This window comes from Nipponia nippon, unplaced genomic scaffold (assembly GCF_047370975.1).
Source record: "Nipponia nippon isolate SJK-2023a ecotype South Korea unplaced genomic scaffold, ASM4737097v1 scaffold_22, whole genome shotgun sequence".
In the NCBI taxonomy this organism is placed as follows: Eukaryota; Metazoa; Chordata; class Aves; order Pelecaniformes; family Threskiornithidae; genus Nipponia; species Nipponia nippon.
The window spans coordinates 1,978,200-2,004,761 of record NW_028262339.1 but is presented as its reverse complement, the minus strand read 5'-3'; the positions used below and the strand labels follow the sequence as shown (position 1 = coordinate 2,004,761).

Genomic DNA, 26,562 nt, shown 5'->3' with positions numbered 1-26,562 from the left:
ACTGTTTGCATGTTTGAAATAACAGTTTCAGAACCTTGTCAAGCCACATTCTTCTGCCATCCTTTTTAGTAGGGCAGATTAAATTGATAATTCTTAATGTGATTAGACACATATTAGAATAAAGCTATTGATGCAGTTCTAATTTATATCTTTTAAATATCTGAACTTCTTTTATAAATTCATACTATTTCCCAAGACCTGTGACTTAATACTTTCCCATTCTTGCAAAGATAGTTCTTCTAAAACTTAGTTGTGCTAAGGCCTCTCTGTTAAGTGTCAATACATATATGTTGTTTTTTAGCTTTTTTCATGTAATTTCAAGTGTTGAATGAGGTTGCAAAGAGAGCATTAAAGTACTGGAATCCCAAAAAGCAGAATTTAATTTGACAATATGTTTCAAAATGCAACTGCATACAACACATATATGCAGAAGATATGATCTAGGAATCATCCTGAGCTTTGTAAAAGTAATTAATCAATTATTAGTTTACCTTATTGTCTGGAGGAAAATGATTTTGGTTTATATTGCTAAGTATATTTTATAATATATTTAGAATAGAATATTTCTCTATTTAGAGGAGTAGAATACTGGAATTGTAAAAAAATTTTAGACTGTTGCTAACTAGGAATTTAGAATTCTGCATTTAAATTTAGATTCTAATTTGAATTAAATTTTAATTATAGTTTAGAATTGAAGCTCTAAATATATTTAGATTGTATTCTGGAACAGAATAGAAACCCTTGAAAAGAAAAGCTATTAGAAAAAGGAATTGTTATAGAGGTAATCCAAAATGGAATATACAAACTCATATAAAGAATTTCTACTGCAAATTAAAATGTTCTTTTTATATTCTTGCATGGTCACTTAACCTGCATGGTCACTTAATTTATCTACAGTAAATGTAAATTCTCGTTAAAATTTACAAAATTACTTTGAAAAAATCTCAGCCTTGATAGTGAATTAGAATGATATCAAGACTTAAAATTGACCTTAGAGTATTGTTACTTTTTTATCCTACTAACAAAGGCACATGAAAAGTTAAAAGACTAGAGAGTTTATTTTGAGTTTGCCACTGAAAGACTTAATGTGCTACTATTTTTTTAAAGTAAAATGCAGTAGGATGTAAGCAACAATAATAACATTCTTATCTGAAAGAACACAGTTCAGAGCTCCTTTATTTTAATGGCTTTGTTACTCATTTTAGACATCAACTAATTTGATGTCAAGGTAAGTTCACAGGCAGAATTTCTCTGTGTAAATAGCTGAAACACAGAGGAAAATTGCCAAAAAATACAATAGAAGTCAGGAGTGGATTATATTAATTCAGTAAGGTGACATTTTTTCTCCCATTTAAACAGAAGGAGAGGGAATTTCAAAGGTAAAGTATCAGCATATTTGTACCTAGAATGTGAAGAGATACAACCTGATTTATTTATATGGAAATTGTGATGTTTCTGTTGTAATAGCTAGGTGGTTTAATTTATCTGCCTAGATTGGATTTTTTTTGTGTTTCATATGCAGGTGGTTCAGAAGAGTACCTTGTTTTCCTGGCTGAACTCTTTTGTCTTCCATACCAAGGATTTAAGGAACCCTTGAGTACAGTATAGCTTTTTTTGCCGAGTTGATGGCAGTTAACATCTCATTTTATCTGGAATTCCCACCTATGAGACTCAGAAAAAATGTTTCAAGAAAGTGTAAGGATCAGTACAAGAGGGGTACATTTGAGGTCAAGTCCGACTTGTTCAAGAGTGTCACTATTCAGAAACAGCGACTCTGGCAATACTTGTGGACATATCTGTTTGCTATGAAACAAATCTGAAAAGAAGGGAACATGAGAGGAGCACAGATATGAATTGGCAACTGTGGTTATGCCTACCTCAAGCACACACACAGATGTTTGTACAACTTGGGCCATCTGATTTATGTTAGCTAACTGGGCTTAAAATGGAATTGAAAACTGGGTTACTTGGACATTTGATGAACATGGTTTGAATTCAGACTTTCAGAATAGTCTCGGTTGAGTCTGAGGTGATAATCCATATTCATACCCACATTGCCTTGGTTCTGCTGCTGTTTCAGATTCTTTTATTTAACTAAGTTTGAGCACATTAAAAGTGCACTTTTTCCCCACCCAGTAGATATTCCTTTAATGTACTGATTTAGAGCCTCTGTAATACAGAGACTGAATATCATTATTTCTCTCCTTTAGACTAGGCAGAGTGATACTATCTTGCTGCTGCAGATCAAGAGAAGACCACAGTGTTCAGCAGTTCTGGTAGTTTCTGTGGTTTTTTTTAATGCCGTCTGCTTGTAGTAATCCAAGAACCTATTTTAACTCATGCAGGGTAGTGTAGGATATCAGCCCCCCCCCCCCAAAAAAGTGGTTTAGTTGACTGATTAGGTTAGAAACTGTTGGGAAGGCATATCTCAAGCTGCTTCCATTAGTGTGAACAACTTCCCTGCTTATGTTCTGTTACATGAACATTTCACTCATGACGTAGGTCAGTCTGGTTATCATTTATGGATATTTAAGGTGTATTTCATTGGCAACTTTAGCACTTATATTTCCTTACAGTTTATGAAGACACTCAGATGCGAAAGTAGATGATTTTTTTCAGTCATTATATCCTAAATTATCTTAATACTGCCTTAGAATATAAAACTGCATATGGAAGAAATGTATTCCAAAGACTAAGCCTAGAAAGTTTGGCTCATTTCATAGTTAGTATATTTTAAATTCATTGATTTTCTCAACTTTAAAAAGAAAATAAGACCTACTAAATATAAAATTAATGTATATATGTGATTATTTGGGTTTTCTGGGATTCCACTGCAGTGTTGTAGGATTATTGTTCCCAGGAGTTATTTTTATCCTTGAATAAGCATAATATAGTACTACTTAAATTTATGTTTGTATCTATTTAAAATTTTCAGTGATGAAGATATTACCTCCAAAGAGTAATCCACCCCCTTTCTACTCATTCTCCTTGCTTTTGTCCAGGCAATTCCTCAGGAATGTTTCTCAATCTCTTTTTAAAGAAATCAGGTCTTCCAGGTCAAAAAGAAGATTACAGAGATTTCCCAAGGATAAAACAGCTAAATCGTCATCAGTCTCTAAGGTGGTTAGATCTACAGTCTGGTCTTTGTATTCCTTTCCCTCTGATAGTGCCCCTAAGACTTGGTAGTTAAAAGTATAAAAAACAATTTAACAAGAACATCCATAATAATAAGTTTTATTGTGCTATATTTCCATGATTTAACTATTTGCCAAGTGGTCCAAAGATTTGGAAGGTCTAAGTAAATTCCCATTAAGGAAAAAAAAGGGCAATATAATTTTTAATAACACTGGTGTTACCTTACTGCAAGAGGCACTGATAGTTAGGGAATAAGAATTAAATTCCATTTAAAAGATTTGGGATCCTTTTATTTCACTGACAATTATGAACTAAAGCGGTAGATCTCACATTATTATTATTATTATTATTATTATTATTATTATTATTATTATTATTATTATTATTAAATTGACGGTGCCTGGAAGACATGGCATTACAGTTATCACACTTAATTCTGTCTCCTGAGGACAAGGTCTCAGAGGGAGTACAGCCCTGACTGGAAAGTAGAATACGCACATCCCTGCATGTGTGCACAGGCCTAGTCGGTAAAATAAACATGGGACTGTCTCCTATCCCCTCCAGTGTCTTTTGAGGGTGGCTAGTGCTGCTAAACTGTAGGACCTCCAGGGGTGTAATTACACCACCCTCTAACTCTGCTGTTTTGGATGCTCTTAAAGAGGTAAGCTACAGTTTATCCTTAAAAAAAAGGACCCCAAACTAGTGCAAGACAAAACAAGGAGAACTGGAAGATATTGAGATCTATGCAGCACAAAACAGGACAGATGTTTGTTTATTTTTCCTGAAATATGACGTGTTTCTATCTATGCAGTTCTGTGCAGTGGTAAAATACAGTTACCTGCTTGAGCTCTGACTTTTAAATAACGTATGTGTTTGTGTATACACACACGTACACACACAGTAGTATGTCTCTAATTCACACTAAAGATAGCAAGGTTCATAAAAACCTAACCTCTGTACAGTATTTTGGTATGGTTAATATGCATATTACTAGTTTCTGAGGATTTAAGAAGCAAGAGTAGCATCATTCGACAGTGGTTAGCACTTCAGCACTGTTTGAGGCTACTCGTGTGTTAGGGACACATCTAGGAAGTGACTGATGTCCCTTTGTCTTGGGGCAGCATGCTTTCACCTGTACTGGTGCTAACCCTGGAGCCAAATTTCAGTGGTTGATATAAATATTAATAATTCAAAAACCGCAAAACATTGGCCTGATGCTTAGGGACATTCGTTGTGCTGCAGGTTGTTAAACTATCAGAAGAAACAAATTAATGCAGTGATATAACAACAAGTGATATAACAACACAACTGTGTACAATAATGTCCTTAATTACCTTTTGGACTGGCTAAAATCATCATGGAAACTGCATGTTATTCTGACTCATACTACGTCACCAATAGAGTAGGTTCATCCATGGACAAAGAAACAGTGTTTGCTTTGGTACCTGCTGTGGAGATAGTTTTCGGCCCACAGAGAACTGCGTGTGAATGACCTCGGCATGCCCAGGGTCCTGCAGCTCTGAGATGTCTGTGAGAAGACTTTTCCCTGGAGATTTAAGGAGGATTTATTCACAGATATGCACATGGAGACTGAGACCAGGCTCCTCCATGGGACAGAAATGCACCATTTCAGCTTGAATCATCTCTGAAACAGAAGGCATCATGGGAATTGCTATTGTAGTATTAATATGCTCTATTTAGGCTTAGTCAAACCAATTCCTATTTAATTTATGATAAACTGACTTGGTTTAACTGAATGCTTCCATATTTAAACATAAGTAATTCTTTCTGAAAATTAGATACTGATGGACCTATTTAACTGTACAGACTGAGAATAATATCATAAACCCTGGTGCAGTTTCCCCTTTAGAAGTATTCATTTAAATTGTGGACTTTTTTTCCAAAAAGTTCTCCTTCATTCCCCAGTGCTGTTTACATTTTAAACTTTAAGATAAAATATTCAAGTGCTCCTTGAGAACAATAATTTTATATCAATATTTGTTCTCAGTCTACTCTGATATTTTCTCAAGACGTTTATGTTCTAATATTTTAAAAGCAGATTTTTGGAGTTCCTCAGTGGCTTATTTCCAATTCTCTTTGAACCTTTAATGTTGAACACTCTAGTTTCCTGCATGCGTATTCTTATAGGTATAAATTCATAATATAGGATCTTTAAGATTAGAGCTTTTCAGTGTTGCTCCATCCTCTTTGGTGATTTCATTCAGATTTATTTTCAAAACCAAACCTGTTTTCTGAGGTCACTTTGAGTTTCAACTTGAAATAACAGTAAGCTCTGTTGTCTCTTTTTTACTCATCATTAAGAAACCTTTAACTAAATTATTAAGTGTCTTACAAGATTTACAGCGTGAAAGAAGGGAAAATTCCAAATGTCTTGGGGAGACGTTGCTCTAAAGACAAGGAAGCTGAATGTTTGCTTGTAGGTATGTGAAAGTAAAATTTCAAGTTATGAATATTTAGATATTAATGACTCTGGAAGGGGAAATTTCTTCTTAAAATTGTGAAGGCTGTCTTAGTTTAATATTTACATTGCTACTGTGTACTGATGAAATGAATAAATATTTTTATTGTACTGTTTTATATTTGCAATTTTGCATTAATTGATTTTGTACTTCTAGTTATCTTATGAAGTTACCATTTCCATCTTTCTTTCTTCTACTTCTTTCTTCCACTTCTTTCTTCCCCACCTTCTGCAGAAAGAGCAGCCTATTTCTAGTGCATAGTCTGATGCTGTGGATGTCTTTTTTATAAATTTTATATAAATAACTGAATCTAGTGCATTTTACAGTATATTTCCTTATGCAAACTAGATGGAATGCTTTTTAATAACCATATAGCCATTTGATGATTATTATATGTTCCATTTGAAGACAGCTTGGATATAGATTAATATAGAATTGCTTAAAATACCGAATATAATTTAAACATTAAAAAGGTAGATACGGACAGACTAAGCAGCTCAATTATAATCTTTGGTTATGCAGTTACTGTCTCAAGGACACTCCATCCATTTCATATCATATGTTCTTCTTTTGAAAAATGATCACTTGGTTCAAGTAACATTTCAGCACAGTAGGAAATTGCATAATTTATAGGCCTTTAAAAATGAAAACCATAAAACTACTTTCCATTAATTATCTCTCCCTCTCTGTTTTTCTTTTCTCCCCTTACAGATTGGAACACTGAAGGATTACTACCACTTCTACCATAGTAAAACGATTAAAAGGTCAGTTCTCTCAAGTAGAGGTACCCACAGCTTAATTTCAATGGAACCAAAGGTAAGAAAATCCACCTACATGTCTGAGGCAAAAACCTTTACATTTTTTATATGAAATATCATAACAGGAGACATTCACCTGAATGGGATATAGCATTACAAGAACTGACCCTTTTTTGCCAAGGTTCTGCTTCCCATTAAAATGAAGACAATACCATGCTATTAATTATGTGCTGTTGTTGGAACATAAGGTCTGACATTATTCATGGAGGAGCTGTAGTATAGGAATTTTGTACTAATCACTATGCTATGCTCCCCTACAAAATCACCTATGTAACATTAATGGCTGTTATCTTCTTCTGTAAATCAACCAGCTTTGGGAATGAAAATGAGTAATATAGGATCAATCAATCATCAATGTTCAGATGAAGGTTTCTTTTTTTTTTCTGGTCTTTTTTCTGGACTTAGAATGTATGAGGGATTAAAATAAGAATACTCTTTTCTGTGGTCTTTTTGGCAGATTCTACTGACCTTAATTTTAAGAGACTTCCCTCTGTATGAAAAATGGTATCAGACTTTCAGAGTATATATTATGTAATAGGTAACTGGCAACATAATTAAATTACTGATTTATAGTTGGGTATAATATTGTCATGTATCCAAGACACTTTTGTTTTAAACCTTTAGCTTCTGTGGTTAGTAGTTTCATCCCTAACTGTAGAATTGTGTTTCTTGTGGTTCTCTTTTAGAAAGGAAGTTTAAAGCACACCTTCTTTATCATTTTTATGCTGTTCAAGCAACCCACTCCCCCACAACAAAACCTTCAAACCCCTAGTGGTTTCCACTGGTTAAAATAGTCATTTTTTAAAACCTTGGATTATGATTGTGGTCTGTGAAGGATTTGTGCTATCCTAAAACTTGTCAAGAATTTAAGAGAAGTCTAAGTTATCAGCAAAAGACAGTTTGCTCCACGTGTACCATTTCTTACAAGTTAAGCATCATAGAGGAATACTAAAGGATACATGAACACTTCTGCAGTCTGGAAAGCCGTATTTAGGACTGAAGTTCCTCCTGAGGAAGGGACAGGATGAGGGAAATGCATACAGAGCATTTTCACCCGTGTCAATAGGGCTGGGCTGCTAAGTTCTGTAAGAGCCCCAGAAGCTCTACTGAGCAGCATGTTTCAGGGATTAGTATGAAAATGGTTAGGGCACAATTCTCTGTTCCCATGAATGTTGACACCCACCATTCAAACACCAAGCGCTGTACTCAGAATAGGTGACACTGCAAAAGGAAAGGAAAGTGTTCACATCTGTCTCATTCCATGCTGTTTCCCACATGCACAGAGGTTGTGAAGTGATTTACATGCAAATGCACAAGTTCACATGTACATGCAACCTTAAACATACCTGTTATACCCAGCTTCCAGATACCCCTTCTGCATCTCTGACAACCAGCCCAAATTACTGTGGCCAAAATCGTGAGAGGTTCTAAGGCAGAGCACAGCAGAAAATCAGAGACATAATTAGTTTCTCAGTGCCTTCTATGTTATACCATTTGGGTCTTGTCCCATATGCAGCATTCTGTGCTAGTGCTGTGTTGTGGTTTAACCCCAGCCAGCAACTATGCACCACACAGCCACTCACTCACTCCCCCCCAGTGGGGTGGGGGAGAGAATTGGAAGGGTGAAAGTCAGACAACTCCTGGGTTGAGATAAGAACAGTTTAATAATTGAAGTAAAATGAAATAGAATGAAAGTAGTAGTAGTAGTAGTAGTAATAATAATAATAATAATATAATACAATAATAATGTACAAAGCAAGTGATACACGACGCAATTGCTCACCACCCCCTGACTGATGCCCAGCCTGTTCCCAAGCAGCAATCCCTTCCCCCCCGGCCAACTCGCCCCAGTTATATACTGAGCATGACGTCATATGGTATGGAATAGCCCTTTGGCCAGTCTGGGTCAGCTGTCCTGGCTGTGCCCCCTCCCAGCTTCTTGTGCCTCACGCAGAGCATGGGAAGCTGAAAAGTCCTTGACTGGTGTAAGCACTACTTATCAACAACTAAAACATCAGTGTGTTATCAACATTATTCTCATACTAAATCCAAAACACAGCACTATACCAGCTACTAAGAAGAAAATTAACTCTATCCCAGCTGAAACCAGGACATGCTGGTACAGAAATCACATTGCGGAATCACTGTTAAATATCACTTTAATAATGAGAAACTCTACTGAGGGTTGTGCGAGACACTCCACCCTGTTAATGATTCTATACCTAAAGAGAAGCTGACAGTCTAATACCTTGACCTGGCAAAAGTGTTTGTGATTGACTTTGTGATTGCTCTACTGAATCTGGGCTTGGGAATTCTTGTGTGGCTGCAGACGTGTCAAAATATGGACACTAGTATTTGTAGGCTAATGTCTGGTTTGTCCTCAGTGTATATGACATTTAATGATTATTAAAGTAGGCTTAAATTTAATTGTGTTGTATAAGCTGGACCTTTTAAAAACAAAATTTTTAATCTTAAAAAAGGCACATTGCATGGCCATGAATTTTTCATGCTAAGAAGATGGTCATTAAGGTGTGTTTTCCATTTATTTCTGAATTTAAATGTGCCAAGACTGGAGTATGAGGTTGAGTTAAGGAGAAAATAAAACTTCGGCCAATTTATATTTAATGTAGGAGACACAAAATACAGCAGGAAAGAAGAATTTCATTACAATACTGTCGTGGTTTAACCCCAGCCAGCAGCTAAGCACCACACAGCTGCTCGCTCACTCCCCCCACCCAGTGGGATGGGGGAGAGAATTGGAAGGGTGAAAGTCAGAAAACTTGTGGGTTGAGATAAGAACAGTTTAATAATTGAAGTAAAATGAAATAGAATAGTAGTAATAATAATACTAATAATATAATAATACAATAATAATATACAAAGCAAGTGATACACGACACAATTGCTCACCACCTGCCGACCGATGCTCAGCATGACCCCGAGCAGCAATCGCTGCCCCTCGGCCAACTCTCCCCAGTTTATATACTGAGCATGACGTCATATGGTATGGAATAGCCCTTTGGCCAGTCTGGGTCAGCTGTCCTGGCTGTGCCCCCTCCCAGATTCTTGTGCACCTGGCAGAGCATGGGAAGCTGAAAAGTCCTTGACTAGTGTAAGCACTACTCAGCCACAACTAAAACATCAGTGTGTTATCAACATTATTCTCATCCTAAATCCAAACCACAGCACTATACCAGCTACTAGGAAGAAAATTAACTCTATCCCAGCTGAAACCAGGACAATATCCACCCCTTATTCTATACCACATACGTCATGCCCACGTCTTACACTTCCCAATACATTCCAATTAATCACCACCACTTTTCCAATCTTTTGAGATAGAGATAGATAGATAGATAGATATATACACACACACAGAGATATCATTTCCTTAGTCTATGGGCCATCCCTCTAAAATGTTGGTTGAGTCCATTTAGTCCATGACTTTGGGCTTCATCCATCATAACAGTCTTTCAGGGCAGGAGAGATGGTGTCTGGTGTTGGATTGTTGCATGCTGAAGCCAGTTCTGGTTCCATCACTGCTGCACTTTGCTCGGTTTCCTCAAAGTTCATTCTTCATTAATTTGGGTGATTCTTACTGTATACTGTTGATATGGCATATAGTAATCACAGAAGTGATGACATCCAGTATTATATAGCAACAAACATTATACAATTCAGTTCATTGGCTATTTTTACCCAAAATCAAATCCCCTTGAGGTACACATCAGATTTCCCCATCCTCCCGCATCACCCACGAAGTGCACCCCGGTTCCTGAGCAAAAGCAATCCCACGAATGGGTTTACCTTTGCTTAAGGCAGGAGTAACCCAGACTGTCTTCCCCAGCATATTTTTTATGTGCACTACAGGGACTTTATCCCCTTCTACAGTACGTAAAATTCTTGATTGGGCAGGGCCAGCTCGATTGGCAGATCCCCTAGTGTTGACAAATCAGGTGCCCTTTGCTAAATGTGTATCCCAGTGTTTGAATGTCCCACCGCCCATTGCTCTCAGAGTAGACTTTAACAGTCCACTGTATCATTCTATTTTTCTCGGAGGCTGGTGCATGATAGGGGATGTGATATACCCACTCAATGCCATGCTCTTTGGCCCAGGTGTCTATGAGGTTGTTTCGGAAATGAGTCCCATTGTCTGACTCAATTCTTTCTGGGTTGCCGTGTCGCCATAGGACTTGCTTTTCAAGACCCAGGATAGTGTTCTGGGCGGTGGCATGGGGCACAGGATATGTTTCCATCCATCTGGTGGTTGCTTCCACCATGCTAAGCACATGGCGCTTGCCTTGGCGGGTTTGTGGGAGTGTGATCTAATCAATCTGCTAGGCCTCCCCATATTTATATTTCAGCCATCGTCCTCCATACCAGAGAGGCTTGAACCGCTTGGCTTGCTTGATTGCAGCGCATGTTTCGCATTCATGGATAACCTGTGCCATAGTGTCCATGGTCAAGTCCACCCCTCAATCACGAGCCCATCTATTGGTTGCATCTCTTCCTTGATGGCCTGAGGTGTCATGGGCCCACCAAGCTAGAAATAATTCTCCCTTATGTTGCCAGTCCAGGTCCACTTGAGCCACTTCAGTCTTAGCAGCCTGATCCACCTGCTGGTTGTTGTGATGGTCTTCAGTGGCCTGACTCTTGGGTACATGAGTATGTACGTGACGTACTTTTACAACCAGGTTCTCTATCCGGGCAGCAATATCTTGCCACAATGCGGCAGCCCAGATGGGTTTGCCTCTGCGCTGCCAGTTGCTCTGCTTCCATTGCTATAGCCACCCCCACAGGGCATTTGCCACTCTCCATGAGTCAGTATAGAGATAGAGCACTGGACACTTTTCTCGTTCAGCAATATCCAAAGCCAGTGGATGGCTTTCACCTCTGCAAACTGACTCGATTCACCTTCTCCTTCAGCAGTTTCTGCCGCCTGTCGTACAGGACTCCATACAGCAGCTTTCCACCTCTGATGCTTCCCCACAAGACGACAGGACCCATCAGTGAACAGGGCATATTGCTTCTCATCTTTTAGTAGTTTATTGTGTGGTGGGGCTTCCTCAGCACACATCACCTCCTCCTCTGGCGATATTCTGAAATCTTTGCCTTCTAGCCAGTCCATGATCACTTCCAAGATTCCTGGGCGACTGGGGTTTCCTATTCAAGCCCGTTGTGTGATCAGTGCGACCCACTTACTCCATGTAGCATCAGTTGCATGATGTGTACAGGGGATCCTCCCTTTGAATATCCAACTGGGGCCAACTGTATGAGATTCAACAAGGCTAAGTGCCGGGTCCTGCACTTGGGTCACAACAACCCCATGCAACGCTACAGGCTTGGGAAGCAGTGGCTGGAGAGCTGCCTGGCAGAAAAGGACCCGGGGGTGTTGGCTGACAGTCAGCTGAATACGATCCTGCAGTGTGCTCAGGTGGCCAAGAGGGCCAATGGCATCCTGGCTTGTATCAGGAATAGTGTGGCCAGCAGGACCAGGGAGGTGATAGTGCCCCTGTATTCGGCCCTGGTGAGGCAGTTTTGGGCCCCTCACTACAAGAAGGTCATCGAGGTGCTGGCGTGTGTCCAAAGAAGGGCAACGAAGCTGGTGAAGGGTCTAGAGAACAAGTCTTATGAGGAGTGACTGAGGGAGCTGGGGTTGTTTAGCCTGGAGAAGCGGAGGCTGAGGGGAGACTTTATTGCTCTCTACAGCTACCTGAAAGGAGGTCGTAGCAATGTGGGGGTCGGTCTCTTCTCCCTAGTAACAAGTGACAGGATGAGAGGAACCAGCCTCAAGCTGCGCCAGGGGAAGTTTAGGTTGGATATTAGGAAAAACTTCTTCACCGAAAGGGTAGTCAGGCATTGGAACAGGCTGCCCAGGGAAGTGGTTGAGTCTCCATCCCTGGAGGTATTTAAAAGAAGGGTAGACGTGGTGCTTAGGGACATATTTTAGTGGTGGACTTGGCAGTGCTAGGTTAACGGTTGGGCTCGATGATCTTAAGGGTCTTTTCCAACCTTAATGATTCTATGACTCTATGATCCAGCCCAGCTCCAGCAGCCAGGGTGTCAAGAGGAGCTGTGCTTCAGTACTAATCACTTCCAAAGTGGCTCAAACCCCTTCATATGCTGCCAATATCTCTTTTTCATTTGGAGTATAGTGGGCTTCAGACCCTCTGTATCCTCGAGTTCAAAACCCTAGGGGTCGACCTCGAGTCTCCGCTAGTGCTTTCTGCCAGAGGCTCCAGGTAGGGCCATTCTCCCCAGCTGCAGTGTAGAGCACATTTTTTACATCTTGTCCTGCCCGGACTGGCCCAAGGGCTACTGCATGAACTATCTCCCGTTTAATTTGTTCAAAGGCTTGTCGTTGCTCAGGGCCCCATTTGAAATCGTTCTTCTTTCTGGTCACTTGATAGAGAGGGTTTATGATCAGACTGTAATTTGGAATATGCATTCTCCAAAAACCCACAATGCACAAGAAAGCTTGTGTTTCCTTTTTGCTGGTTGGTGGAGACATGGCTGTTATTTTGTTGATTACATCCATTGGGATCTGGCGGGATTGGCAGCGTGACTTCATTCAGGCCCCGATAGTCTACTGTTAGTCTCCACTCTCCATTAGACTTCCGCACTGGCCATATGGGACTGTTAAAAGGTGAATGAGTCTTGCTGATCACTCCTTGGCTCTCCAGTCAACAAATCAACTTATGGATGGGAATCAGGGAGTCTCTGTTGGTGCGATATTGCTGTCGGTGCACCGTTGTGGTGGCAATTGGCACCTTTTGTTCTTTGACCCTCAGCAACCCCATAATAGAAGGGTCCTTTGAGAGACCAGGCAGGGTAGACAGCTGTTTAATTTCCTCCATCTCCAAGGCAGCTATACCAAAAGCCCACCGGTACCCTTTTGGGTCCTTGAAATACCCTCTCCTGAGGTAGTCTATGCCAAGGATGCACGGGGCCTCTGGGCCAGTCACAATGGGGTGCTTCTGCCACTCATTCCCGGTTAAGGTCACTTCAGCCTCCAATACAGTCAGCTGTTGGGATCCCCCTGTCACTCCAGAAATACAGATGGGTTCTGCCCCTTCATAGCTTGATGGCATTAGGGTACACTGTGCACCGGTGTCCACTAGAGGCTTATACTCCTGTGGGTCTGATGTGCTAGGCCATCGAATCCACACAGTCCAGTACACCTGGTTGTCCCTTTTCTCCACCTGGCTGGAGGCAGGGCCCCTGTAGTCCTGCTCATAGCATTCGTTACTCACTTCTTTTAAATGCAAATCAAAAATCCCCCATTTGTGATTGTTTTTCCTTGCAACTAACATACCCATGCCTCTAGGGTCGAGGTAGATTTTCCATCCCGCTTCCTCATGTCCTCTCTGTGGTCATGCAGATAAAACCACAGGGTGGCCTGTGCTGTGTATCCACTATATCTTCTCTTTGAGCAGAGGGATGCTTACTCCTAATGGCTGAGATACTGGTCCGTACAGGTGAGGAGTAGGACATGTCCTCTTCGAGTTGCTGGAACTCCTGGGATAATTTCTCAGGCAGTTTCTCCACACCGAGATGCAGACCCGTAGGGAGGAAGAGAGACTTTCTTCGTATTGTCGGAGTTGGCTGGCCATTTCGTCCACTGTTGGTCCCTCTTCATCTTTCCAGGTCATTATTGCCAAAGAGTTTGCATACGATGATGGTGCGCTCCGTGTGAAATTCTGCCACATGGGTTGTGTGCATTGGACTTTGTCTGGATCTTTGGGTAACTGCTCATTGCCCAGGTCATTATCAATCACCTCCAGCACAGCTAATTCCCTCAGGTACTGGATACCTCTCTCCATGGTGGTCCACTTGCCTGGGTGACATATAACATCTTCCTTGAAGGGATACCTCTCCTTTGCACCTGAGAGGAGTTGCCTCCAGAGGATGAGGACTTTTGCCCCTTTTCCAATCGCTTTGTCAATGCCCCCTTCCCTAGAAAGGGATCCCAGCTGCTTGGCTTCCCTACCCTCTAATTCCAGGCTACTGGCCTCGTTATCCCAGCATCGGAGCAGCCAAGTGATGATGTGCTTGCCTGGACGACGACCGAAATCTTTTTGCATATCTCGCAGCTCACTCAGCGTCAGAGATCGGATTGTTACCATCTCATTTGTGGGTTCTGCCTCTTCCTCCTCCTGTTCTCTTGATGGCCCTGGTTCATCATCAGCCCTTACTAAACGAGCTGATTTCCTTGTGTATTTTTTCTTGTGTATAGGGGCGACTGATACTGGCATGGGTTGGTTCTCTGGCATAGCCACAGCGCCTGTCGCGGGGGCTGGCATAGCCACAGCGCCTGTCACCGGGGCTGGTGTAGCCACAGCGCCTGTCCCCAGGGCTGGCGTAGCCGCAGCGCCTGTCACTGGAGCCGGTATAGCCACAGCGCCTGTCACTGGGGCTGGCATAGCCACAGTGCCTGTAGCGGGGGCTGGTGTAGCCGCAGCGCCTGTCGTTTTGTCATCAGATCCAGAGACCTTCTCTTCCCCTTGAGGGTTCTGAATAGTGTTGAATAGGGCTCGGTAGGCATGGGCCAGGCCTCAGCACATTGCGGTGATTTGTGTCTCTCTGGAGTTGCAAGGGTGACAACATACTTTTTCCAAATGTTCTACTAATTTTTCAGGATTCTGCACTTGTTCAGGGGTGAAGTTCCAAAACACTGGAGGGGCCCACTGTCCTAGGCATTTGCCCATGCTCTCCCACACACCCTGCCACTCATAACTATCCAGCCTTGGGGCAGATCTCTGGATGATATTCTTAAAATGCTATTGACCTTAGACAAAACCAAAACAATATTCCCAAGAACTACCAATAGATATATCTTAACTACCCAAGTATGTTCAAGATACAAAAAAGTTGTTGTAATGACAGATGGAACATCACAGAAGAAAGCAATACAGGTTCAATTCTGTATTTCCTCTATAAAAAAGCCTCTCAGAGGAAGAGGTATAATTGCTAATTGTCTCCATGAGGTGGTACCCGAAGTACAGTAATGGCTTCACTACAGAACCCAAATATCAGATAAGGCTCAAGGTCAGTGTTTTAATAACAAATCTCCCAGGCAAAACATCCCTAATCACTCTAGAGCACAGGGAACTGCAAAACCCAACACCAATCCTTAACACGTACTGCAAAAACAAGAGCATGGTGCAGATCAGGTAGACTAATACCGAGAACAGATGAATCAATATTGTGACCGGCAACTGTTAACAGATACAAATTCCTTAATACACTCTGATTAATCTGTTATTATCTCAAACTCTTCGAGCCCCACGTTGGGCACCAAAAAGGACTGTTGTGGTTTAACCCCAGCCAACAACTAAGCACCATGCAGCTGCTCGCTCACTCCCCCCACCCCATTGGGATGGGGGAGAGAATTGGAAAGGGTGAAAGTGAGAAAACTCGTGGGTTGCGATAAGAACAGTTTAATAATTGAAGTAGAATCAAATAGAATAGTAGTAGTAGCAGTAGTAGTAACAATAGCAATAGCAATAGCAATAATAATAAAAAGTACAATAATAATATACAAAGCAAGTGATACACTATGCAATTGCTCACCACCTGCCGACCGATGCCCCGAGCAGTGATCGCTGCCCCCCGGCCAACTCTCCCCAGTTTATATACTGAGCATGACGTCATATGGTATGGAATAGCCCTTTGGCCAGTCTGGGTCAGCTGTCCTGGCTGTGCCCACTCCCAGCTTCTTTTGCACCCGGCAGAGCATGGGAAGCTAAAAAGTCCTTGCCTAGTGTAAGCACTACTTAGCAACAACTAAAACATCAGTGTGTTATCAACATTGTTCTCATCCTAAATCCAAAACACAGCACTATACCAGCTACTAGTAAGAAAAATCAACTCTATCCCAGCTGAAACCAGGACAAAGATGCATAGTGCAGACATTAGCCTGGCAAGGAAAGACATTAATACCGTCCCTGACAAGTGACAAAGAGAAATACATGAGCTGAAAATAAAGGTCTTTTATATATATGTATGTGTGTATGCATGCACAGATATTCATAAACAGCATAAATGTAAGGTGCAGAGTTGGCTGCAAGTAGGAAATGGCTGGCTTTCTTGGAGAGAGGTGAATTGAATTTTTATAGTTATATCCTGTGAAACAATTCAGCAGAAATATGAGACGTCAGGAATCTAGATGCATGTAAATGTTACCTGAGTTTCTCTGTTAATAGTTTATATTGTTTACATTTATAAAAACTAGCTCCCATTTAGACTAGATAATGCAGAAATGACTGTGGAGTCCTGTCTGCTGTAAGGTTGATGTCACTTTTGGTATTGCCCCTTCTGGATGTCATGAATCTTTGAAGAGGTGTCTGACACATAAGAATCTGGCTTTCAAAACTAGATTTTTAACCCCAATCTTCATTTTTTTTTGTTTCAAGCTTTTTTTCCTTATTGTTGCAATTTAACCTGTTGCTCAGTAGCCAGCTGTTTATTCCTTGGGAGTACTGTAGTATAAAACAAAGTTTCAGAGAGCCTGACTGAGTGAATCTTGACAAAGAGTCACTCTGCTATAAAATACAGTTTAATTTTTGTTTTTTCACTCCAAGTGGTGAAGCTGATTTACATATTGTTTAATTAGAATGTTTGAGTATGTTACTGAACTTTTTTTTCTCAAGAACAGACCTAAATAAAACAAAAGAAAAAACCTATCATTCGGTTCTCATTGTGATATACTGTTAAGCTTTGTAAAAGTAATTTTTTTTTATAGAATTGAAAGAGGAGCTAGTCTAATAATGAAAAATAATAAAATAATAATGTTACTATTCAAAAGATGCTAGCCAATGAAATCTTTCTAGCAGGGTATTTAAATAGATTTTCATGGAGACTTGTAGTAGTAACTAAATTGGACATATTCCCTAGTGAACAATATGCCAAGGTGAGCTTTGCATTCCCACTGTCAAAATGAACTCTTTAACATGTAGTATGTCTTGAATTCTCGTAAATGGGAAAATTCCCAAAATTTCACACATTTCTTGATAGTCTCCATGGAATCCTAACACTTACCAAAGGTTTTCCTTGTTGGCAGGTGGAGTGGATACAACAGCAGGTGGTTAAAAGAAGAATAAAGAGGGATTATAAACATGGTGGTACTCAATCCACTTATTTCAATGATCCCAAGTGGCCAAGCATGTGGTACATGGTAAGTACATAAAGGGTCATTGGTTCTGTTTCATGCTAGCATTTAGTTCTTTGCTGTGATATTATGAAAAGGGGCAAAATAGTATGTTCCAAAAAAGCAAACTTTCTTTTCTGCTTTATGCAACTAATGAAGGTTTGTAAACTCCTTATAAGTATTATAAAGAACTCCCAATGGGCCCCACAATAAGAAACATTTATTAATGCATTCATTCATGAATCATAGAATCATAGAATGTCCTGAGTTGGAAGGGACCCACAAGGGTCATCGAGTCCAACTCCTGTCCTTGCATAGGACAACTCCAAAATTCACACCGTGTGCCTGAGGGCGTTGTCCAAATGCTTCTTAAATGTTGTCAGGCTTGGCGCCGTGACTACCTCCCGGGGAGCTTGTTCCAATGCTCCACCACCCTTTGGGTGAAGAACCTTTTCCTAATGTCCAACCTAAACCTCCCCTGGCATATCTTCCTGCCTGCTTCCTATTGCAAGACTCCTTGGGAATTACTTATTAGAGGATAAACTTTCAGCAATGAGAAGGGAAGGAACGTAGCCACAATATGTGAGAGCAGCGAACCTACTTGTTTTCAGTGTGCCCAATTCACTTCCTCAGCCATCAGTGTGACACAAATTTATCATGTCCTGAAACAGGAGAAAAGAGCCAGAAACAGTGTCTATTTAGTGTTATAAGTACACCCTTTTAGTAATGAATAATTCAGTTGAAATAAATTGATTATTTGTGCTGCTTCCTGTCTGTACATGAGTTCCATGTTATTTGAGCAAACTTTTTTTCCCTGGTTATAGTCACAGTTAAAGCCTGGAGTGAAACTTCTTTATGCAAAAAGTTTTAAAAAATATCCTCATTTTGCCTAGGAAGATGCAAATGACAAGTTCATGTATTTAGTTAAAGAAAGTTGGGAGCAATAAGTTAGGGAATTGACTCCAGTTCACATATCTGCATTTTGGCCATTAAAGATTTGTTCTCTTTCCCTACTGTTCTATTGATGTTGTTCTAAGTCCTTATATCTTGTTTTATCACTAGGTCACCTATGTAGCCAAGAGCAGGGCATTCAGAAGGTTTATGACTTGATAGCTTGAATTGGTTCAGATAGATAGGGATATTGTTTCCTTTTTGGAAACAATATGTAAAATAATTTCCTTGTAAGTAGACATTGTCTTTTCAGGCATTCTGCTAATTACAGAGTGTTAGTTTACTATTTCATGTGAATAAACAAGATTGTCCTAACACAGCTTCAAAATGTTTTAAAGTTTTATATTTATTTCATTTTGGCTTGTAGTTTGTTGCTGCATACGTTAAAAAACAAAAATGTCATAGGTTTGCAGTAATTTGCAACTAACAATAAACTCAAGACATTCAGAAGTCCTTATCTTCAAGTACATACCATACAAGCATGTAATCAGTCAGCAAGTCTAGTAGCTTGGCTATTCAGTTTCCAGAATTCCTTTATTTTACTAAGTAATACCTTTCTTTCAAAATTCCTCTTATATTTATTAATGGACTATACTACTGACTCTTTTCTTTTCCCATGGAAAAATGATCCCATCTTAATTTTCAGAGCTACTGAAGATCTTTGAGGCAATAACTCTCCTCATACACTAGAAATCTATTTCATATATGCTTCACTGCAGTACTGTACTGATGTGGCTAAGGGTGTTTTAGCTTTTATCCACAATGTAATAGTTTTCAGTTCTTTGTGAAAGCTTTATTATTTTGGGTCATGGGATCATGGCAGCATTTTTTCCCCGTCAACTAAAATGCATATATTTGTCTCCTCTTATGTTTATTCAGTCTGCCTATCCTATAAATATGTGCATAAGGTGACAGATTCCAATAAATGGCCGTAGTTTGTGGTTTTGTGGCCTGTCAGTTCTCAATTTTTTAATTTTATTTCAATGTTTTAATTGAAACTAGAACATAACAGTGATTTATCCATAGATAGTCTGCTCTTATTGTGATAAACTTTCAGCTCTGTGTTAGAATAAAAAGAGGGAGGCCAAATTTCAAGAGAAACACTAATAAAGCAAAAGCCCACTATGGTTTGCAATAACTTACGTAATTTCTCCTTTGTGCTCTTAGATATGCATTCAAGCTTTTTACTGTCACCATAGCTTTTTGGTGCTATTAGATTAGGGTGGTTTGGTGGTTTTTTTTAATTGACAATAGATGCTTATAACAGTTACCTGTAATTTTCTTTAGGAAGGTAAGGATCCTATTTACAAATATTGCCTAGCCACATTGCTTCATGGCTACCTTGCCTAATATGGAAAGCACTTCAAGTCAATAAATTGATTTTGCTGGTTGTCTTGTATAACTTTCAGAGTACTTTCAGTTCTGTACCTGTAGAAGAAAGTCCTCACTTACAGACATGCTGGGAAGGGAGTGTTATTGGCTGATTGTGTTTGTCTCCACTGAATAACTGCATATTTGCTGTAATGTTAGTGGCTTGATGACATTTTTTTGAGAGTAATCATTAAAGTATTAGTGAGTACACTATTTCAGCAAGAGAGAATAGCTAAAAATATATTAATGAATTGACTTGAGGACTGACTTGGGTCATTACCAGATATCCTCATATGACTGTATTTGTGACTGTAACCATAGCTACTTTTGTTAATCTTATTTATCTTTACAAGTTGAAGGAAAAAAAGGAATTCCAGGTTAGTTAATGGTTTTAGTCATCGCTATGTCAGAAAGAGGTTTTTAGGTTTCTGGCTGCAAACTTGTTATTGAGAAAGTAATAAAGTATTATCATGTACAGGTTTGCATTTTGATTAATAAGTAACTTCATTGTGGGTTAAGACTGATACCTTTGGCCATTGATCTGGTATAACCTCTAACAGGGCTGTAAACGTAGTTCAGATTTGTTGACACAAATCTGTTATTCAAAGACTTTGTCAAACAAAATCTCTGATTTCCTTCTGTTATTCTTCCCTGGCTTTTTCTTCACAGGTATCACCCCTTGTAATTTTAACAGTCCTGGCTAGAAATGATACATATTTGTTCGTGTGATATCCATGGCAAGAAGTTGCGAGGGGAATTCAGGCCTTCTCTCCCTTTTGGGTAATTAAAAAGGTTAAAAGCATCTCTTGAGACCTATTCTGCGAGCAAATTAAAAGTTCTTTTTTATCTCTATATTTTTTTCTATTGACTTGAAACACATTCCTAGAAAGAGTAGAGAGATTAGGAATTTGCAACACTTGCAGCCAGAATCTGCAAGATATTTAGCACCTTACAGTTCTGTGGAAACCCAAGTAAATAGAGCTTCCGGAGACACTCATCACCTAAACAAGTATGCTTTTACTTTTTCATTACTGGAATATTATCTATTGAGAAATTATTGCTTCTCTAATTATACTTTCTAATACCTAGGAAAAGGTAATCTTAGAAAAAAATGCTTTATCATAACTTCTGATTTCTGAGGCATCTGTGCTTAAGACTGAAATAGAATCTTTTTATAGATTAAGTAACACATGAAACTTCACATGAGAGTCACTATTCAAATATTATTGAAAACTGACCTATAGAATTGGACTCAGCTTGCTCAGAATGAACTGATATAAAAAAAATAAAGTCAAAGGGAAAGCAAGTCCTTAGTTAATATCCCTTTTGAAACTTTGGGTCAGGAGAGAGCTAACAGTCCAGTATGTTGTCCCTAGGGCTCAACTATCTATGTATCATCATGTTATATCTATTCTTCTCTTTCATTAGTGTTGGCAAAATATTCTGTTTCTCAATAACTGGATGAACTATATACAATCAGTTTGCATAACTGAAAGACGTCAAAGTCAAGTCTAAAATTGCATAATTTTGTTAAATAGAATGTAGCTGCAAGAAATTGATTTAGACGTCATTTATTTTTTAACAAACCATTGCTAGACTACAAAGACACTGACCATGTCTTTGCAGTCAGTTCAGACAGGAACAAGTCTTTTTCAGCACTCATCAAGGATAATTCTGTCCACTACTGTTATCATCCCTTATACTGTTAATAATAATCGCTAGTACTGACAGGCCTCTCTAATTTGAAGAAGAAGTTTCCATAGTCCTTGGTCCTACCAGCTTCTTTCCACTCTTCTTTGCCTAGTTGCTGCTGGGCAGGAATTGGATATATAAATGGATATTTTTGTGAGGATGAGAATTTACCAGAGAAGATGTTTTGAGATGTGAGGCTGTCTGGATGGAGAGGCCCTGTTCTAAGAGTAAATGTGATAGTTAAGTGTATAAGCTACGTGTTTGCTTATTGCTGGATGCCACTACATCAGAGAAAGAGGAAATGTGTATCCAGAGGTTACTCTATAGCTAGAGAATGTATAGCACTGTCAGAGAGAAAGAGGGTAAAGCTAGAACTTCCATTGCAGTAAACCACTGGGGCTAGATGGTATTCCTCTGAGAAACTGCAGCATAAAATAACTGAGCTACCCACAAAAATAAATAATATATCTTTAAAAATGGTGCTATACTCAGAGAAGAAGCTAGCCAGTATCTCTAAAATGCATACTTGTGGTAATCTTAAAAATGTATATACTGGTGAACTTTACCTAAGAACCTAGGGAAATATCTGTCATTATCATTAAGGTTATAAACCACAGCAAGAAATGGAACGTGGGAAGTTGCCTGTCAGCTTCTCAAAAAGAAAATGAGCAAGAAAGTCAAATTCATAAGCTGCTTGGAATGGAGGAAGAAGAACATCACCTATTACATAATTGTCATTGCTAAATGCATGCCAAACTAATACTAAACATAATTCAAAACTTCATAGAAGTAAAACTTTCATTTTATTTTACATATATCTTAAGTCTACAGAGGTGTCAGCTCATCTTAAATCCTTTTGAAATGTCTGTTTTTGCTGTTGATTTCTCTAAATTCAGTCCTGCCTTTTTGGAAGATTTTTTTATTTTTTCTGAATCTCTTTCTCAACTTTTATTATTTTCTCTTCCCCATTTATTCCTCATTATTCTTTTTTTTTAGACATAAACCATGCTGTGGGAGAGTAGGTGGAAGACAAACTGTGTTTGGAAGAGTACTAAATGCAGGCAATTTCAGAGTCTTTTGATTGGAACCAAAAAGAAGAGCTTTTGTAAAGCTGCATGGTACCTCTCTATAGTCTGTTAGTTTTCTCTGAAAGAGGTAACAATATAATGGATAAAGGTCTATCAGAAAGTATAACTTATGCAGTCTTTTTAAAAGAAAAGCATATTAGGCAAATATAATGAACTTAGGCTGCTGAAAAAGTCAAATTTTCTCACAAAATCTCTGAAAAGGTACTCTAATAGAAATCTGTAAATCCAAGCAAAGATACAATTCCTGGCTGTGCTGTTTCTCCAACTGTTTATATTTTTACTTAATTCTGTGGGCTTTAGGAAAAGCATTCCTAAAACTGGACTGAAAGGACAAGCAGATGCACAAAGTTTTGCTGTGAATAAATAGTTGGTAAATAAACAGAAATAGCGTATGGTCACGTGGCTAGTTATCTAACACTGAAAGAGGTTTATAAAAGGAGCATCAGTGCTGGAACTGGGTGTTTTTTAGCACAATGAGTTGGCAAATAGATGGAGTGAGTCAGCAAAGTGGTTTAGGGAATACAAGGTGAAAGAGGATTATAGCAATGCCAGTAGGGCACAATAAAACTAGATAACTGAGCCACAGTCGAAACTAATGTTTAGTAATTACTTGGTGAATAAGTTGAATGAGAGAGGTATAATATTGTTGCACAGTTACAGATGTAGAGAGATTATTCAGAGTTTTAGAAAGCTGTTGAAGATAAAAGACTTGCTCCAAAGTTTCACTCATCAGCCAATATTTATCAGTCAGCCTCTTATACCATAAGATTTGTAGTACAGACAGAAATAAATGTAATTTATACTGCAATTTAAAGTAGTCCATACACTGATGAGCTCTGAATTAGTTGCATCTAGGGCTGGCTGCCTTCAGTGCTGATGCTGAAACCAAAACCCAGGAAAGGTCACATAGTTTTCACTTTCAGTGAGGACTGTGAAATCAAGCATTGTGTTGAACTTCGATGAAGGATCTGATGAACTCAGCTTACTTTGTTTCTCTAGGAAACTCCTCCAGTATGATACATCAGTGAAGGATGAATAGTGTTTTCCAGACATATTTGTGAGCTCTCAGGTGAGCTATACTAGCATCCACATAGAGGGACAGACAATCCTGCTCTGACACTATACAGTGGACTCTGGAAGGCAGCTAGAATAAGGCTAATAATGTGAGTAATGTGAGTATCCCAAGATCCTATAGCCATTAAATAAGGTGGAGGTGAAAAGTTAGGCCGATTGCCTCCCTAATGCTGCTGATGAGATCTGTGAGTTGGCGGCTTATCTTGTGCCTCTCTTCCAACTCCAAGCATGACAGGTAGAACTGAGTAAAGGATTTTACAGCTCTGGCCTGGTCCTTAATGAGGTCAGGTAAGGCAAGTGGGATTATGGAATACCACAGAGAAAGACAAAGAAACTATTGACAAGCACCTGATGGAACAGGTTGGAGAGAGATGAGGGGAAGAGAGAAAGAGAGATCACACTAGGTCCAAGTGAAAGTTAGGGTACAGGAAAAGTAGAATGACATGACACTTGTTAACACTATAGCAAATGAATACATGTCACCTTCTCTTACTATCTCCTAATATTGTATTTCAAACCCACCTATGACAGGCATTGGCAACTAAGGAAAAACCTCACTGTCTTTAATGTCCAAAGAATTATTCTCTCTTTCTTTCCATCTGTGCAATGGAAGCCAAATCACTGTTCTTTCTGAAGTGGCATGGCGTGTTTCTAAGGGTTTTGTATATTTTGTAACTTGGTTTAGTTTTTGCATGCACTTTTTGTATGTTTTGTATTGCATGAGATGATCAAGCCCGTAGTTTTTTTAGAAAGTTAAAAAGACAATCTGTGACCTACTTCCACTGAAGTGTTACTAGAAAGAATCAAACTGCCTGTCAAAACATTACCTTGTGAATCTGTATATGAAAACATACCTGTCGTTCTCTGTAGACAAGGTAGAACTGATACCATAAGATCAGGTGATACACAATTTGACCTAAACTCATCTACTGTTGAAAAAAATCAGTATACTTTTAGTAATCAAAAACCCGAAGAAGTGTATTTATCCTTATCTACTGAAAAGTGATTATTAATGCAACTAGTTTAGTGAGATTAATAAATAGTTTAATGATAGAAAGACCAGATAGGCTACTTGATCTGTTCCTCTGGGACATTCATTTCTGACTTCCAGATAAGCAACCCTGGAAGTTCCCAGGAAACACAAAATGGAATTCAGCACTGTTCGAGGATTGTGACAGCATTTTCACTGAACCAATAAGTAGCAATATTGAAATAATTTCCATACTTGCTCTCAGGAGAGATTTTAAAGTATGTCAAAGATTCAGTAATAAATCATATAGCAACAGCATATGTTCCACTGCCCATTTACTACAGTGTTTTTATCTTCAGAAGGAGAGATTCCACTTTTATTTTATCTTTTTTAAGAATTTATTTAAAATGGGATTTGTTTTGAGCAACAATTGAGTCACACTAGGAAACTGCAGGTCTCTTTCTGTATAATGTTGTCTTGTGAAATATCATTTCTGTATCATGTTGTGTTTTTCTGAACTGCCTTCCTTTTTCTGACTAGTTTCTGCAATTAGTAAGGAAATGATAGTGCCACAAAATCTATGCTGAATTTCTAATGACATACAATAAATATCTGCCTTTAACTTGAGTCCAAAATAAAGTGCTAACAATAAATGATATGGAATATAAATGGATAGATAATTGCTGACATCGAAACCAGTAAAATGTGTTATACCTGGGCACAATTTGATGTATTTTAGTTTTTATCTCTCATAGCATTTCAACAGGAAAAACATTCATTTAAATATATAGGCACATACTTATCCAGAAGTATACTTTTTTCTTCTTGAAGGAGAAGAAATTTGCCCATCGTTACTTTCCAAGAGCAGTTTTTCAAGAACAACTGCTTATTTAGCTGCTCACTTTTCAGATTTTTCTTGATCAAAATCAAGTAATCTAAAACAAAACAGAAGGCACAGAACTTTTTTTTATTGTGCAATACTGTGAATACTCTAGATGACGAAAAAAAGGAAGAGGTAATTTCATTAATTGTAAAGAACACTGCTTTGCTTCAAACACTCACTTTATGTATTTTTGGTATTGTTTGCTTACTAAAATTGTTGATACTTCAGGAAAGGTATTGCTAAATATGATGTATATTTAACTGATATTGTATAGCTTTTTTCACATAAACAACACTGTACAAACATCAGGAACCCCAAAATGACCAGAACTGCACAGCCAGCATATACAGAAGAATCGGTTCTGAAGCTTGCTTGTCTTGTGGTCTAATTGCGACCTGGTGTGATGTGTTCAGTTCACTCTCTTAGGAAGCCAACTTGTAGACTATGAGAGTTATATAAATTTCTGATACAAACAGTAGCTATATTATTGCTCAGTCAGGGAGCAGAAAATTAGTTTTGAGCCATTGTGTTCCCGAGAGAGCCCAATCTATGTAGTGTCCTTTACAAAGGGCAGATTGGAGAATCACTGTTTAGCTCTAGGATGTTAGGTCTCATAGCATTTTTAAATATCATTATGCCTATATTTTCCTCAATACAGATGCCATATGACTTAGTATATCATGAGAATGGAGACATCAGAACTCCAGCTTTCCTGATTCCTACATCTGTGCTCTAACCTGTCCTTCCATGTATCACATGAGCAAATGTTTACTTGCTCTGAGTATGCTGGTGGACAGGTATGCAGAGGACCTTAATTACAAGTATGCAGAGGACCTTAATTCTTGCTGTTCCTAAGACTCCCTTTTCAACCATGTAAAAAAAAATCTGAGCAAATTTACAGTGAGGATAGAGCCTTTCAATCAAGTTTGTTCTGCACCACTTTACTGAATG

At 38.9% G+C, this 26,562-nt stretch overlaps 1 protein-coding gene across 6 annotated transcripts in view; it reads left to right on the top strand.

Annotated features, from left to right (window-relative positions):
* The window catches only part of LOC104012734 (proprotein convertase subtilisin/kexin type 5), a 206,167-nt gene that overhangs the window by 25,217 nt on the left and 154,388 nt on the right, over positions 1-26,562 (top strand). For 5 of the 6 annotated variants that reach the window (XM_087760253.1, XM_087760255.1, XM_087760254.1 and 2 more), the window contains exons 2-3: positions 6,327-6,431; positions 17,496-17,609. In XM_087760253.1, coding sequence (XP_087616379.1) covers positions 6,327-6,431; positions 17,496-17,609 — 219 coding nt within the window. Of the gene's footprint in view, positions 1-5,446; positions 5,577-6,326; positions 6,432-17,495; positions 17,610-26,562 lie in introns of those variants that run through there. The other variant, XM_087760256.1, reaches the window with a different exon arrangement.